Source organism: Capra hircus, chromosome 3 (genome assembly GCF_001704415.2).
Source record: "Capra hircus breed San Clemente chromosome 3, ASM170441v1, whole genome shotgun sequence".
Taxonomy (NCBI): Eukaryota; Metazoa; Chordata; class Mammalia; order Artiodactyla; family Bovidae; genus Capra; species Capra hircus.
In genome coordinates this window covers 107,403,322-107,419,508 of record NC_030810.1, presented here as the reverse complement: position 1 = coordinate 107,419,508, position 16,187 = coordinate 107,403,322, and the positions used below count along the sequence as shown (strand labels likewise).

General features: G+C 41.7%; 1 protein-coding gene across 1 annotated transcript in view; it reads left to right on the top strand.

Annotated features, from left to right (window-relative positions):
• FCRL3 (Fc receptor like 3) overlaps positions 4,848-16,187 on the top strand; it is a 60,971-nt gene continuing 49,631 nt past the window's right edge. Inside the window, exons 1-2 of the mRNA XM_013976235.2 lie at positions 4,848-4,917; positions 11,940-12,110. Of these exons, the coding sequence (XP_013831689.2) occupies positions 4,848-4,917; positions 11,940-12,110 (241 nt within the window). The remainder of the gene's footprint in view (positions 4,918-11,939; positions 12,111-16,187) is intronic.

The following is a 16,187-nucleotide window of genomic DNA, read 5'->3' as shown; positions in this document are numbered from 1 at the left end:
TCCTTACCATTTCCATACCTATCAAGAGAGACATATCATGTTGTTCAAAATAATTATCAGTTAGTTCAGTTCAGTCGCTCAGTCGTGTCCAACTCTTTGTGACCCCATGAATTGCAGCACGCCAGGCCTCCCTGTCCATCACCAACCCCCGGAGTTCGCTCAGATTCACATCCATCGAGTCAGTGATGCCATCCAGCCATCTCATCCTCTGTCGTCCCCTTCTTCTCCTGCCCCTAATCCCTCCCAGCATCAGAATCTTTTCCAATGAGTCAACTCTTCACATGCGGTGGCCAAAGTACTGGAGTTTCAGCTGTAGCATCATTCCTTCCAAAGAAATCCCAGGGCTGATCTCCTTCAGAATGGACTGGTTGGATCTCCTTGCAGTCCAAGGGACTCTTAGGAGTCTTCTCCAAAACCACAGTTCAGAAGCATCAATTCTTCGGGGCTCAGCCTTCTTCAGTCCAACTCTCACATCTATACATGACTACTGGAAAAACCATAGCCTTGACCAGATGGACCTTAGTCAGCAAAGTAGTGTCTCTGCTTTTGAATATGCTATCTAGGTTGGTCATAACTTTTCTTCCAAGGAGTAAGCGTCTTTTAATTTCATGGCTGCAGTCACCATCTGCAGTGATTCTGGAGCCCCAAAAAATAAAGTCTGACACTGTTTCCACTGTTTCCCCATCTATTTCCCATGAAGTGATGGGACCGGATGCCATGATCTTCATTTTCTGAATGTTGAGCTTTAAGCCAACTTTTTCACTCTCCTCTTTCACTTTCATCAAGAGGCTTTTTACTTCCTCTTCACTTTCTCCCATAAGGGTGGTGTCATCTGCATATCTGAGGTTATTGATATTTCTCCTGGCAATCTTGATTCCAGCTTCTGCTTCCTCTAGCCCAGCGCTTCTCATGATGAACTCTGCATATAAGTTAAATAAGCAGGGTGACAATATACAGCCTTGACATACTCCTTTTCTTATTTGGAACCAGTCTGTTGTTCCATGTCCAGTTCTAACTGTTGCTTCCTGGCCTGCATACAGATTTCTCAAGAGGCAGGTCAGGTGGTCTGGTATTCTCATCTCTTTCAGAATTTTCCACAGTTTCTTGTGATCCACACAGTCAAAGATTTTGGCATAGTCAATAAAGCAGAAATAGATGTTTTTCTGGAACTCTCTTGCTTTTTCTATGATCCAGTGGATGTTGGCAATTTGAACTCTGGTTCCTCTGCCTTTTCTAAAACCAGCTTGAAATAATTATAGTAACTATTAAAATTACTACCACAACTACTAGCACACAATGATGACCTTGCCAATGACTACTTCTATACCCATGTGTACTGCATATATATATATTATATATATAATGACATTTAATCTGTCAGAGTGACCTTGGAACCCCACATTCAACCAGATACATCCAGAGATCTCTGAAGTTTACCAGCCTAGAGAAGTTTACCTTTTCTATCCTAACTATCCTAGTAGTCAACTTCCTCAAATAGGAGATGCTATGTTTTTCCCTTCTTAGCTGCACTTCATGACAGCACTCTTGGTTTCAATTCTGACATACTGGTTTGGCACTGTACTTTGTGTCCTATTCAAGATATTGAAGAGAATTTGCAGAGATTACTTTTGCTCTGCATCTGAGAAAATATCTTTCTGTACATTACCTCCTGTGGAATCTCCAAGTCAAGCATCTACGTGGTTGCACCAAGAAACTTTTCTATCTATGCATAAATCTGCTTTCCTCTGCTACCTGTGACTCCATCTTGCTTGTGGCTAATTATCTCTGCACAAGGGGTTTTTTAAAATCTCTCACTTTGGTTCGGAGAAGGCAATGGCAACCCACTCCAGTACTCTTGCTTGTAGAATCCCAGGGACGGGGGAGCCTGGTGGGCTGCAGTCTGTGGGGTCACACAGAGTCGGACATGACTGAAGAGACTTAGCAGCAGCAGCAGTAGCAGCAGCAGCAGCAGCAGCAGCTCACTTTGGTTAACCTTCCCCCTCTCCCCCCCACACAATTTCACTTTTGCTGTTACAGTCTTAAACATTAAGTTACCCTTTCTTCCACTGTACTAGTAGCTTCCTAATCTGGCTGCAGTCCCTAGTTTGCTTCCAATTTTCGGTGTGCTTTCAGTGTGTGTCTTTCCACAGGCAAACGCCTGCCATCTGTCAGACACAAAACAGCATCCAGGAACTTCCTTGATGGCCCAGTGACTAAGTCTCCACACTCCCTATGCAGGGGGCCTAGGTTTGGTCCTTAGTTGGGGAATTAAATCCCACATGCTGCAACTAAGAGTTCACAAGCCACAACTAAAATATTCTGCATGGTGCAACTAAGATCTGATGCAGCCACATAAATAAATACTTATTTTAAAAAATCAGCACCCAGATGGAGCATGTCAATCATCTCAGAGGACTTGTTGCCACTATTGTGGCCCATCCACCTCACTATGACAATGATTGTCTCTAACAACTCAGTATTTCTCCTTCATACAAATACTCACCTACATACTCACCTTCATACAAACCGTGAATTTTATCCCACACCATTTGTGGTAGTACCTTAGGAAATATTAATTTCCAACCAAACAGGCTACATTTCTGTATAGGACATATTGGAATTAATGAAAGGTTGTGAATATTTTGAAAAACTTCCTCAAATGTTGATGAAAACTTATACCTACCACTAACTCCTCCACCATCTTTTACTTTCTCCTCTCTCTACTCTCCTCTAATTTGCTTCCACCCATCAAAATTCTATGACTTTCTTGCTGACCAAGAAGAGGAGGAATTATAGGCCAACTAGGAATACTCCTAGCAGGTAAGGACTTGATGATCGGTTCTGGTCTCAGGGAAAGAAAACTTACCCTGTTCAAAACACTTAAACCATTTATGCAGATAGTTAAAGTAGCATTGGATGGCTTCTCTGATAGCTCACTTGGTAAAGAATCCACCTGCAATGCAGGAGACTCAGATTTGATTCCTGGGTTAGGAAGATCCGCTGGAGAAGGGATAGGCTTCCCACTCCAGAATTCTTGGGCTTCCTTAGTGGCTCAGCTGGTAAAGAATCCGCCTGCAATTTGGGAGATCTGGGTTTGATCCCTGGGTTGGGAAGATCCCCTGGAGAAGGGAAAGGTTACCCACTCCAGTATTCTGGCCTAAAGAATTCCATGGACTCTGTGGTCCATGGGGTCGCAAAGAGTCGGATACGACTGAGCAACTTTCACTTTCCCCTTAGCAATATATCACAAACATCTTTTATTCCTATAAAATATTCTTCTGAAGAGTCATTTTAATGGCAGCTTGGTAGTCTGTGTATAATTTATTTTCAAACTGCCTTTGTTGGGTGTTTTTAGCATTTTCTTTTTACATGATTATAATGGTTCATAACATCACCTATATACACCAGCATTTCCCAAAATAAAACTACATTTATAGCGAATGATATTAAGTGTTCACCTGAACAGATAACATTGAGTCTATGATTATTATCTAATTATCAGTCAGTCTCCAGGTTACAAACATCTATGATTTTGTGATTTAAAGTTTCATGTTGCATAAGGTCCAAAAACACAACTTGCATCTGCCTGGACACCCTAGCAGTCTGTTCTATATAACATTTATGAGGACTACATATTATCAGGATGAGAATGACAGTAGGCTTTAATATGATGCATGCTTTGTAGGGTATAGCCATATTAAGACCAGTCTGTGGTACAAAAAGCAGTATGGTTTAGAAATAGGGAAGGGGACAATGTTTGCAATGATATAGAGCAAGTGCTTTGAATCTTAGTGAAAATCTCATTCTACAAACTTAGAAAAATCTCACCTAAGACTTAGGAAAATCTCACCTAAAAAACCTGAGCCATTTTAACAATGGCCCTTCTATCTTAAGGGAAGATTAGAGACAATACTTCATAGTAAGACATCAAAGTGTTTAAAAGGCAGGCTATGGAACTGAACTGTCTGGGTTTGACTCCAAGTTGTTACTACTAGAAATTGACCATGTTGATCTTGATGGCTTTTTTTTCTGGTTTGCCTCAGTTACTTCAATTGCATGAAAGGTAGAGCTCGGATTTTACAAGTTTACTGAGTATTAAAAATAACTTTGTGAACATAAAGCTCTTTGAATCTATTCAGCTTATTAATAACCATATATAAGTGTAAGCTATCATCAGCATTAAGATGTGGAATTTCTCTGCCATTGAGAGGATCATCTTTAATTTTCTTGGCATCTACAGAAAAGAAGATAGTGGTGAGACATTGAAGAGCTCTTCTACTTCCTTTTTTGCTAAGTGTGCAAAACTTACTTTGAAAAGTAGTTTCATTTCCTGATCATGGAATTCAGCAGGTGGTTGTGAGAACATCTCAACTAGCTGAACCAGGCCTTCACACTGTTATAGTCATTGCTGATAATCTTTGGTGAGCTAACATGAATTTAGAACTGATGTGGAAGCAGGATGAGATCTCCAGCTCCTGAAAGATCTAAGGATTTCTCAGAGCCCAGGGACCAATAGAAATGCTTGGGTCACTGCTTCCAGCTTAGATTTCAAAGGCAGATGCAAAACAGTGGCCCTGGGAAAATCCTGTTGCAATACATCCTAATTCTAAATGCTCAGGGCAGGCCCCTTTACCATTTCTTGACCATGAATGGAGTGAATGAATGAATCTGTTTTATCTTAGATCTCAGAGAGTAATATGTTCTCATAAATAAAATTTTCATAATTTCAAAATTTCATAATGCTTAATACTTCTCCTTGAAAAGTATTTAGATAGTTATCAACAAGATTTTGGCTTAAAAGATGTATTGGGACCTGTAGCTAATGTTCCTTTGCTTAAGTGTGGGCAATGGGGGAGAAGAGGGCTGCTGCTGAGAAGCAAGATTCCTTTTTTCTGCATTCAGTAGGCACTAAATTCGGTGAGTCCCTTACATATGAACCTTCAAGCTGTAAACTTTCAAAGGTGTGAATGTGTTAGGGGAAGCATACTGATTGAAACCGCCCACCCTGGCCAGGCACCATAGTAACCATTTGCATGAGTTGTTTTATGACAAGAGATCCTAATAAGGAATATGGAACGAATAAGCCACCACCAACCGGAAGAGTTCGGGAAAGGTTGAAAGGAGACACCACGTGTCCGTCCACTTCCCAGAATCCCTCTCGCTAGCGTGCATCTTGGCTGAGCGATGCGTGTGCCACCAGGAAAGACTGAATTAGAATGATTGGCCAAAGACTACCCGGAAAATAATCCCATCACCATAAAACCTGAGACTGCGAGCCACGTGGCAGAGCAGTTCTCCTGGGTTCCCTTACCCTACTGCTCTCCACCTGGGTGCCCTTCCCAATAAAATCTCTTGCTTTGTCAGCACGTGTCTCCTCGGACAATTCTTTTCTGAGTGTTAGACAAGAGCTCAGTGTCGGGCCCTGGAAGGGGTCCCCTTTCCTGCAACAAATGTGCTTGCCCTCCATCTCCTATTGCTGATAATTCTTCAGAATGACCATGTGTCTATCATTGCTTCTTTGACTCTCTATCAGGAGTCAGCAAACTTTCTCTGTAAAAGGCCAGAGAGTAAATAGTTTAGGCTTTTCAGGTCTCTGTTGTAACTTTGTAAACTCTGTCATTATAGCAGAAAAGCCACTATGGACCATCTGTAAATGAACAGGCACAACTTTGTCTCAATTACACTTGATTTACCAGAACATGCAGCTGATCAGCTCACAAGGCACTGTCTGCTAGTTTTGACTCTAGGCCATTATGCAATTCTGAATTTATTCATATGTGTGATTCTTTTCTAACATTGCATGAATAAAGATAATTTCATCTTACTGCTTGATTTAGAACTGTGCTAAACAAAAGAGGTAAATGAAGACAATGTTTTATTCTATACACAGAAAATCCACACGAGCCTAGACTAAATCTGAGGAGCTGGAGAATTGTTCCCTTGCTTATCCAATGATAACCACCAAGTGGGAGGGTCTTTGCGGGCTGTAAAGAATTGTACTGGGATAAACAGATCCCTGTCTCACCTTTAACTGTGAGACATGAATGAAACAGGAATGTATAGGGACACTTACAGGAGTTTTAGCTTTCAGCTTCCTCAGGAGCAAGACTCATCTCTTGCATTCACTGTATCCTTTGAATAATTCTTAGTGACTGACTCAAAGTTTCAGTTAGTCAACTATACCCCAAGCCTGTGAAGTTGCTCATTATGAGCCCTTTCAATAGCATTTCAAACCATGACTTAGAATATTTCCTTCCTATCTTGGAAAGCATTATCCCTGGGAATTTTTTCCAGCTTCTAGGTGAAGACTCTAGTAATGGTTTAAAGACCGGCTTCATTGTAAGTCTCAGGGCCAAGTCCCCATGGGATCTAGTCTCCATTTATAAAGGAGAGCAAAATTCTTGAATTAACCTATTGTTACTGCAATGCACCTTTTCTGCTCTTCTAATTTTATTGAACAACAGATTGTCCCTCAATATTCAACAAGTAAGTCTAGTTTTCCACCTGTATTAGTCAGTAACAAACCTCACGTTTTTCTCAAAAATTAAAATTCTAGATTCCATAAGTTTCTTGTGGCATTTGGCTCTGGATTTACAGTGATACTTCAGGAAGTATGACATCTCTTTTATGACTGACCTTTCCTTCCTTACACTAAACATCCAAATTCTGGTAATCATGGTGTAATTGGACAGTGGTAGGGAGAATATTTTCATTTGAGATATAGCTTAGTTCCTCACCTTGGGATCAAAATCCTCAACTATAATCCTAAAATATAATGCAGATCTGACAAACACAAAACATAGTTTGGTACCATAAATAAGTGAAGACATAAGGTGGAAATTAGATAATCCATGACCAATCTAAAAAGAGCAGCCCTCGGGGAGGATGTTTGTATTTGGTAATGAAATTTTTTTTTTTTCACAATTATCAGTCATGTAAGAACTAAACCTTGGATTTAAACTCATATCTTCCTCATTATAGAGTCAATGAATGGACAAAAAAATTTTGGAAGCATTTAAGAAGAAAGTTCTGAGAATTGAAATTACTGGATCTTATTCTAGTAACAAGCTTATTCTGCAGTTATCCAGGCCACTTTGTGGTTTCACCTAGCTAGTTAAGAAGAAGGAACAGAATATGAATTTATAATATAGCATAGAGCCTTAAAAGATGGGAAGAAAGCATGAGCTATGGGAAAGCAAATGCCCACTATGGACAATGGTCCCCTGTGTGATGTCACCAATGGAGAAAGCTAAGAAGTAGGAGCTTTAGCAGAATACTTTTTATCCATATAAAAAGTTATTCCCTGCAATGGACTGACTGTTTTAGTCAGTTACCCATTCATGTGTTAAAACCATCTTCCCAAAGTGATAGTATTTGGAGGTAGGATTTTTGTGAGGTAAGGATAGAGTCTTCATGAATGTGATTAGTGCCCTTATAAGAAGAGGTCAAAACTGGTTAGTTTTCTTCCTGCTGTATGAGAAAACAAGTCAGCAGTCTGCAACTTGGAAAAGGGGCCTCAGCAGAACTAGACCATGCTGGCACCAAGATAGGGCTTTCAGGCTCTAAAACTGTGAGAAATATTTGTGTTACTGATAGCCCCCCCCCCCCCCCGGTTTATGATGGGGACTTCCCTGATATGAAGTTAAGGCTATTTAATATGGCAACTTGGTGGCTCAGACAGTAAAGAATCTGCCTGCAATGCAGGAGACCTGGGTTCGAACCATGGGTTGGGAAGATTCCCTGGAGAAGGGAATGGCAAACCACTCCAGTATTATTGTTTATGATATTTTGTTAAGTTCTAAGTGAAGTCGCTCAGGCGTGTCTGACTCTTTGCGACCCCATGGACTGTAGCCTACCAGTATCCTCTGTCTATGCAATTTTCCAGGCAAGAATACTGGAGCGGGTTGCCATTTCCTTCTCCGGGAGATCTTCCCAACCCAGGGATTGAACCCGGGTCTCCTGCATTGTAGGCAGATGCTTTACCATCTGAGCCACCAGGGAAGTCAGCCCAAATTGACTAAGATATTGCCTCTGGAAAAATAAGATGCACGTCTGTCTGCCTAATGGGTTGCAACTACCACTTTGTCTAAAGGTGAAGAGATTCTCCCCAGTACCATCTCAATGCCTAAGAGTAAGGGAGCAGGTTAGACATTAGATTCTCTGCAGAAATGAGAAGTCCAGTTCCCACCTCTCCCCTCTCTTTCAGACTGTCTCACCTTCTTGGCTCCTTCTTCTGTCTTTGAATGAAACAGTGTGATTCTGGTACTCCAGAGAGAAAAGGCCTGGAAAACAAAGACTGCAACTTATAACAAAACTGGAAAAGAGTTTTGATTTCCACAAACTAAAGAAGAGAGGTGTTTTGTGAATAACTCACAAGAGTTATCTTGTGGAAGGAGTTATTTTTCACAAATGAAGTCTTAAACTTTCCTGTCCAAAATTGGCAGTTGTGAGTGACAGTGGCAAATATTACTGCACTGTTACTGGGAGAAAATTATAAAGAAATAAATAGTAAAAAATAGTAAGGGGACTTCCCTGGCAGTCCAGTGGTTAAGAGTCTGAGTTCCCAATTCAGGGGGTCCAGGTTCGATTCCTGATCAGGGTACTAGATGCCACAAACCTCAACTAAGAGTTCACATGCTGTAACAAAGGTTGAAGATCTCGTTGCATGCCACAACTCAGACCTGGCACAACCAAAATAATAATAATAATAATAACAAAGATTACTGTCTTTGGTAAAATCATCACTCCTGTGGAAGCTGGGCTGGACAGGAGACAGTGGTAGCAGAGCAGGTGAGAGCCTCCTAGTGGAAACCTAACCATACATCAAATACGAATTGAAGTCCTTGTGGTGTGACCGTACAAGGGAGACATGGTAGATGATATATGTCTTGTTATGAATGTCCTCTTTGCTGGGTTTGCTTTTCACTAGGTCCTTTCCAGCAGGAACTGTAAGTCACGCTGTTTTGAAAACCATTGTGATCCCTCTTTTCAGAGCTGTTTCCATGTCTTAGGCTGACATTTAGCTCCTCTGGGCCCACTGACAGGTGCCCAGTGACCCTGACCTCTCTTGAGAGACCTAGTCCTTTTTGAAGAGCCCAGATGCCCAACTCCAATTTGCTTCTTAAGAGCCAGCAGGACCCTGGGGTCAGACTAGAGCAGCTCCTCAGAGCTCCAGATATCCAACATACAGAATGAAGACTCAGGATCTTACTGGTGGCAGGGAGAGACAGTGATTCACAGTGTCAGAAATCGAAGCCTCCAATCCTAAATTCATGAGCAGAATAAGTATTAGTGGAGCTGAGCATGGGGGATAATGTGAACACTGTAGCTTCAGCATGGATTGCTAGTCTTCTGTTTCTTTGTGCAATTCCTGTCCTTGTGGAAAGTAGGAGTTGGACTAGAGACATTCTGCAAATTTCTGTTGGCATTTCATAAGAATAATGAATGCACTAAGCTCCTTATAATCTTTCTCTTTTTCATGAAAGTAATATCATCAATCAAATCTTCATTGATCACTCATTGTGTGCCCTGGCATTTAGCAGTGGGCTGGGGACTTTAATTGTGATTCATACAGTCAGGTCAGGAAGCAACAGTTCGAACTGGATGTGGAACAACAGACTGGTTCCAAATAGGAAAAAGAGTACGTCAAGGCTGTATACTGTCACCCTGTTTATTTAACTTATATGCAGAGTACATCATGAGAAACGCTGGGCTAGATGAAGCACAAGCTGGAATCAAGATTGCCGGGAGAAATATCAATAACCTCAGATATGCAGATGACACCACCCTTATGGCAGAAAGTGAAGAGGAACTCAAAAGCCTCTTGATGAAAGTGAAAGAGGAGAGTGGAAAAGTTGGCTTAAAGCTCTACATTCAGAAAACGAAGATCATGGCATCCCTTCCCATCACTTCATGGGAACTAGATGGAAACATGGTCAGACTTTATTTTTTTGGCTCCAAAATCACTGCAGATGGTGATTGCAGCCATGAAATTAAAAGACGCTTACTCCTTGGTAGAAAAGTTATGACCAACCTAGATAGCATACTCAAAAGCAGAGACATTACTTTGCCGACTAAGGTCTATCTAGTCAAGGCTGTGGTTTTTCCTGTGGTCATGTATGGATGTGAGAGTTGGACTGTGAAGAAGGCTGAGCGCCGAAGAACTGATGTGTTTGAACTGCGGTGTTGGAGAAGACTCTTGAGAGTCCCTTGGACTGCCAGGAGATCCAACCAGTCCATTCTGAAGGAGATCAACCCTGGGATTTCTTTGGAAGGAATGATGCTAAAGCTGAAACTCCAATACTTTGGCCACCTCATGAGAAGAGTTGACTCATTGGAAAAGACTCTGATGCTGGGAGGGGTTGGGGGCAGGAGGAGAAGAGGACGACAGAGGATGAGATGGCTGGATGGGATCACTGACTCGACAGACATGAGTTTGGGCGAACCCCGGGAGTTGGTGATGGACAGGGAGGCCTGGAGTGCTGCGATTCATGGGGTCGAAAAGAGTCGGACAAGACTGAGCAACTGAACTGAACTGAACTGGGGACTTTAAAAGGCAAGGCTCCTACTCTCCAAATGGCTCCATGTGCTGAACTGCAACACATATTTAGCTAAATGAAGCATTAGAGCAAGGAGAAATCAAAGTGAACAGGAGTGGTCAGAGGAGGGGTGACGATTTGTGTTGTCCCTTAGAACTGGGAATAATAGAGGAAGTGTTATTATTATTATTAGGAACAGTGTCTTTTTCAAGGTAGAATTGAGGCTACCAGTGACCCTCTTCATTCTATGTGAAAAGTGTGTCTGCACAGTGACTCATCTAAAAAAATGTTTCTTCTCTCATGGAGTGGATTCATCACAGTTATTTAATAATTGCACCCCAAGAAATTAGCTAAGTCTCAGTCAGGTCATGCAAGCATCAGTATCCACATACTTCAAGGATAATTACCATGGATTCCATACCATTGTGTACTTATTATATGTTACATAGACAATACCCATATTATGTCTTCTTGCATTAGAGAGTGAAATAAGTCAACCTTCTGGTTCCAGAGTTTTTCATAGTCAAGGTTCTCACATGTCATCTTCTATTCAGATAAAAGTCCCAATCTGTGATGTAAGCTAAGATACTCAGGTCCCTAAAGGACAAGAGATTAGAGGAGGAGATCTCATTCTGTTCTGCTCAGGGGCTGAAGGTATAGGAAACATCACATTTTCCTAGCCCTGAGGGGCCACTGGAACCCATTTTGGACAGGAGCCCAGCATTCTCCGTCAGCAGACCTGGAGATCCCAGCTGTGAAGGGCCACCATGCTGGCCAGTATGACTCTGGAGCTGACAATGGCCACAGTCCCATCCAGAGCAAGGTGATGAATATCCCTGTGAGAAGGAAGTTTCACGCTCATTCATCTCAGACAGAAATCCCCAAACCAACAGCCAGAAGTCATGAGGAAATCCCAGGGGATCCCAGCAATCAGTGCTGTGGAGAACCAACAACAATTTGAGGATGGGTTTCCTTTACAGGTTAAACTGCTGACATCTTTCTTCTTTTTTTTTTCATGGAAGAAAACACAAAGGGGGCTGACTTGGCATTAGAAACAAATAAGATGAGAAGGACAAATGATCATGTCTCTAGAAAATACCCAGAATTATATTTCCCCAAATTTATAAAGATACTGTTGGGGAAACAACCTCTGATAACGCTAGTGGGGATGAGGGAGTGGAAGGAATACACAATGACCAAGAGCCAGGTTCTTTGCTGAGATCCTGGTATGGGAATTTGTGAGTCTAATGGGCATCACCAGTCCTGAGAGCCCCACTTTGAGTCTGTTAATTCCAGCGTCTTGTCCTGTCCTCACCCTCAGGTTTCCCAGGACCCAGACTGTCCTGGGGGATGTGGTGGAACTTTGCTGAAAGGTTTGAAGCTGCTCCCACATCCTCCCAGTCCTGTACTGGCTTTATCATGAGGGCATCAATCTGGGGAACAACTTAGCGTCCTCTGGAGGAGGAGCATTTCTCAACCTCTCCCTGACCACCAAACATTCTGGAAACTACTATAAGGCCGACGGAAGCCTGGGGGTCCAGCTCAGTGAACTGGTGCCACTCTTTGTGTCAGGTGGGTTGACGGTCCCTGGATACAGAAAACGAAAGTGAAAATCGCTCAGTCGTGTCTGACTCTTTGCGACCCCACGGACTATACAGTCAATGGAATTCTCCAGGCCAGAATTCTGGAGTGGGTAGCCTTTCCTTTCTCCAGGGGACCTTCCCAACCCAGGGATGGAACCCAGGTCTCCCACATTGCAGGCAGATTCTTTATCAGCTGAGCCACAAGGGAAGCCCAAGAATACTGGAGTGGATAGCCTACTCTTCTCCAGTGGATCCTCCCAACCCAGGAATCGAACCAGGGTCTCCTGCATTGCAAGTGGATTCTTTACCAACTGAGCTATCAGGGAATCCCCAGATACAGGGATAGTATTATAATCAATGACTTTTTATTGGTAACACATGGGAATTTAAGAAAAGAGGTGGAAGTATCTAGGTGATGTTGGCCAAGTGGGAGGAGTAGGAGAAAATGAGCTCATTCCAAGTTTGACTGCTTTTGTTCTCTCTGCACTAACCTGAAAAGTACACACGATATTTAGATAAAATTACATGAATTTATATTTACCGTTCCTGCATAGTATCGGTAAGGATTCCAGGGCCCATTACTGATATAGATTGGATTTGGAAAAAAAAGAGAGAAAAGAAAAAAGAAAACCTTCAAAAATTTGCTCAATTATTTTTATGGTTTACAATTTTCTAAGGTTCCATGCAGTGGGCAATGTTGCTCTATTACTAATTTTGCAATATGTCATTTTCCCCTGCATGTAGTCACTTGAGACTAAAATCATTAACACATTCTTCCATGCTTGACTTTTAAATAAAAAGTCCAATTATTAAATGTAATTTAACAATTTCAATAGACAAAATTAGTTTATACTCAATGGAGTAGGATATAATAAGGAGTTATATTTAAATAAATTAAAACAACAGTACAATATTTTCTCTTTTACTTATCCATTTCTTTTCAGTTACCCTTCTCATTACAAAAACAGAGACCCCTTTATGAATCCATGAATTTATTTTACAGATCATAAGTGGCCATCTACACCTACATGTCTGGTGGTTGATACTGGGTATGGGTTGGGGCCTCAACCAGAACAGTCAATTAGAGAGTGAATGTAAATGTGATCTGGATTCTCCAGAAGTGTGGTGGCCTCAGGGTAGGCCTTTTTACATATTGGCTTCAGTTCAGTTCAGTTCAGTTCAGTCGCTTAGTCGTGTCAGACTCTTTGCAACCCCATGAATTGCAGCACGCCAGGCCTCCCTGTCCATCACCAGCTCCTGGAGTTCACTCAGACTCACGTCCATTAAGTCAGAGATGCCATCCAGCCATCTCATCCTCTGTCATCCCCTTCTCCTCCTGCCCCCAATCCCTCCCAGCATCAGAGTCTTTTCCAATGAGTCAACTCTTCACATGAGGTGGCCAAAGTACTGGAGCCTCAGCTTTAGCATCATTCCTTCTAAAGAAATCCCAGGGCTGATCTCCTTCAGAATGGACTGGTTGGATCTCCTTACAGTCCAAAGGACTCTCAAGAGTCTTCTCCAACACCACAGTTCAGAAGCATCAATTCTTCAGCGTGCAGTCTTCTTCACAGTCCAACTCTCACATCCATACATGGCCACAGGAAAAACCATAGCTGGCAAAGTAATGTCTCTGTTTTGAATATGCGATCTAGGTTGGTGATAACTTTTCTACCAAGGAGTAAGCGTCTTTTAATTTCATGGCTGCAGTCACCATCTACAGTGATTTTGGAGCCCCCCAAAATAAAGTCTGACAATGATTCCACTATTTCCCCATCTATTTCCCATGAAGTGATGGGACCAGATGCCATGATCTTAGTTTTCTGAATGTAGAGCTTTAAGCCAACTTTTTCACTCTCCTCTTTCACTTTCATCAACAGGCTTTCGAGTTCCTCTTCACTTTCTGCCATAAAGGTGGTGTCATCTGCATATCTGAGGTTATTGATATTTTTTCCGGCAATCTTGATTCCAGCTTGTGCTTCCTCCAGTCCAGCGTTTCTCATGATGTACTCTGCATATAAGTTAAATAAGCAGGGTGACAATATACAGCCTTGACATACTCCTTTTTCTATTTGGAAACAGTCTGTTGTTCCATGTCCAGTTCTAACTGTTGCTTCCTGGCCTGCATACAGATTTCTCAAGGGGCAGGTCAGGTGGTTTGGTATTCCCATCTCTCTCAGAATTTTCCACAGTGTCTTGTGATCCACACAGTCAAAGGCTTTGGCATAGTCAATAAAGCAGAAATAGATGTTTTTCTGGAACTCTCTTGCTTTTTTGATGATCCAGCAGATGTTGGCAGTTTGATCTCTGGCTCCTCTGCCTTTTCTAAAACCAGCTTGAACATCACAGAGTTCATGGTTCACATTTTGCTGAAGCCTGGCTTGGAGAATTTTGAGCATTTCTTTACTAGCATGTGAGATGAGTGCAACTGTGCGGTAGTTTGAGCATTCTTTGGCATTGCCTTTCTTTGGGATTGGAATGAAAACTGGCCTTTTCCAGTCCCGTAGCCACTGCTGAGTTTTCCAAATTTGCTGGCATATTGAGTGAAGCACTTTGACAGCATCATTTTTCAGGATTTGAAATAGCTCAACTGGAATTCCATCACCTCCACTAGCTTTGTTCATAGTGATGCTTTCTAAGGCATCCATGTTGGCTTAGGTTTCCAAGAAAAAAAAAAAAAGTGTGATAGTGAATCTACAACATCTCATCAACTAATTTAAAAATTACCAGTATCACTTCCACCGCAATTTCACTGGAAATGCAGGAGATACCAATTTGATCTCTGGGTGGGGAGGATGCCCTGGAGGAGGACATGGCAACCCACACCAGTCTTCTTGCCTGGAAAATACTATGGACAGAGAAGCCTGGTGGGCTACAGTCCATGGGGTTGAAAGAATTGGACACAACTTACTGATTAAGCAATAACAACAACAGTGTCCAACAAACTTGTCTGGATGCAAAGAGAGGGAGTATAGACTCTACTTCTAAATAAAGGAACTGTCAAAAATTTTACAACCATATGTATTTTTTTAATTGAAGTATAGTTGGCTTATAATATTGCATTAATTTCAGGTGTACAACACAGTGATTTGTTTTTGTTTTGTAGGTTATAGTCCATTATAAATTATTAACAGATATTGAATATAATTTCTGTACTATACAGTAAATTCTTATTGTTTAACTATTTCATGTATAATAGTTTGTATATTTTAATCCCATATTCCTAATTTACCCCTCCCTCCCTCTCTTTCTTGTTTGGTATAGATCACTTTGTATTGTTTTTTTGACTAGATGTATAAGTGATATAAATTGTCTTGGTCAGACATTTCACTAAGTGTATTATTCTCCAGATCCATCCATGTCACTGCAAATGGCAGTATTTTATTCTTTTTTATATTACATCCATATTTTAAACATCTCCACACACTCACCAACATGAATTCCAATCCATGCCTCCCAACCTCGCAGCTGAGTCATGCAGTCGTGTCTGACTCTTTGTGACCCCAAGGACTGCAGCACACCAGCCTTCCCTATCTATTACCAACTCCTGGAGCTTGCTCAAACTCATGTCCATCGAGTCGGTAATGCCATCCAATCATCTCATTCTGTGTCATTCCCTACTCCTCCTGCCTTCAATCTTTCCCAGCATCAGGGTCTTTTCTAATGAGTTAGTTCTCTGCATCAGGTGGCCAAAGTATTGGAGTTTCAGCTTCAGCATCAGTCCTTCCAATGAATATTCAGGACTGATTTCCTTTAGAATGGACTGGTTGGATCTCCTTGCAGTCCAAGGGACTCTCAAGAGTCTTCTGCAACATCACATTTCAAAAGCATCAATTCTTCGGCACTCAGCTTTCTTTGTGATCCAACTTTCACATCCATACATGACTACTGGAAAAACCATAGCTTTGACTAGATGGACCTTTGTTGGCAAAGTAATGTCTTTGCTTTTTCACATGCTGTCTAGGTTGGTCATTGCTTTTATCCCAAGGATCAAGCGTCTTTTAATTTCATGGCTGCAGTCACCATCTGCAGTGATTTTGCAGCCCAAGAAAATAAATTTGTCACTGTT